Source organism: Pygoscelis adeliae, unplaced genomic scaffold (assembly GCF_000699105.1).
Source record: "Pygoscelis adeliae isolate BGI_AS28 unplaced genomic scaffold, ASM69910v1 Scaffold13, whole genome shotgun sequence".
Classification (NCBI taxonomy): Eukaryota; Metazoa; Chordata; class Aves; order Sphenisciformes; family Spheniscidae; genus Pygoscelis; species Pygoscelis adeliae.
Genome location: NW_008824499.1, coordinates 140,568 through 141,572, shown reverse-complemented (window position 1 = coordinate 141,572; position 1,005 = coordinate 140,568). Strand labels below are relative to the sequence as shown.

Below are 1,005 nucleotides of genomic sequence, written 5' to 3'. Positions count from 1 at the left end.
GGTCTGCGGGAAGTCCTTCAACCGCATGTACAACCTGCTGGGCCACATGCACCTGCACGCGGGGAGCAAGCCCTTCAAGTGTCCCTACTGCTCCAGCAAGTTCAACCTGAAGGGCAACCTGAGCCGGCACATGAAGGTCAAGCACGGCGTGATGGACATCAGCCTGGACAGCCAAGGTAGGTGCAGGCTGTGGCCAGTCCCTGGCGCTGCCTATCGCAGACTGGGCGCTGTGGTCTTCCCTGCTGCGGCCGCTCCTGGGAGCGCCCAGCTCTCAGCTGCTTGCTTTGGGAGCTGGGCCGTGCCGCAACAGCTCTGGCAAGCGCCTTTCGGCGAGCTCATGTCCTGTCGCCCGAGGGCTGCCCTCGGCTTGCTCGTCCTGCCAGCACCGCATGGTGACACACACTGTCTCCCCAGCCTCCCCTCCGTCCTCGAGCACCTGTCCTCCTACAAGGGCCATGGAAAGGTACCGAGCGGGAGCTGAGTAAGCTTAATAAACGTGGTACAAATACAAGTAAATAAACTTCATAATATTTAGAAGTTAAAATAAATAGCTCCTCAAGGAGCCATTAAGGCTTTGGCATCTCTGGACAGGACGGTGCCCTCTGGTGATGCTGTGACTGTGATTTTAGTCAAAGGGTTTTGCAGGGTGGGAGGGGTAAATGCCGCTGTTTTTGCCCCGTCTGCCCACTCTGCACCTGCCCAAAGGCACCCTGGGGGAACGGGAGATGCTCCTGCCGCAGGTTTCTGCACAGCATCAGCACAGATGCTCCATCAGCAGTCTTGCGGTGGGACCACCCCTGCTTCGTACGGACAGAGCTGGAGATGAGCTCTGGCTGTTTCATCCCCTCGGTTTCCCCAGCAGCTTGACGCCCACCTCGAGCGCATCCTGGGGAGACCCAGCAGGATCCCCCATTCCTTTTCTCTTCCTCCCCACCTCAGACAACTCCCACCCCGGCTGAGCCTCGGCCAGTGCCCAGCACTGCGGCACAGGCAGGGAGTGCACAG

The 1,005-nt window shown here is 59.6% G+C and overlaps 1 protein-coding gene across 1 annotated transcript in view; it reads left to right on the top strand.

The window, feature by feature from the left end:
• ZNF710 (zinc finger protein 710) overlaps window positions 1-1,005 on the top strand; it is a 5,035-nt gene that overhangs the window by 3,508 nt on the left and 522 nt on the right. The window contains exon 4 of the mRNA XM_009321501.1: window positions 1-176. Coding sequence (XP_009319776.1) covers window positions 1-176 — 176 coding nt within the window. The remainder of the gene's footprint in view (window positions 177-1,005) is intronic.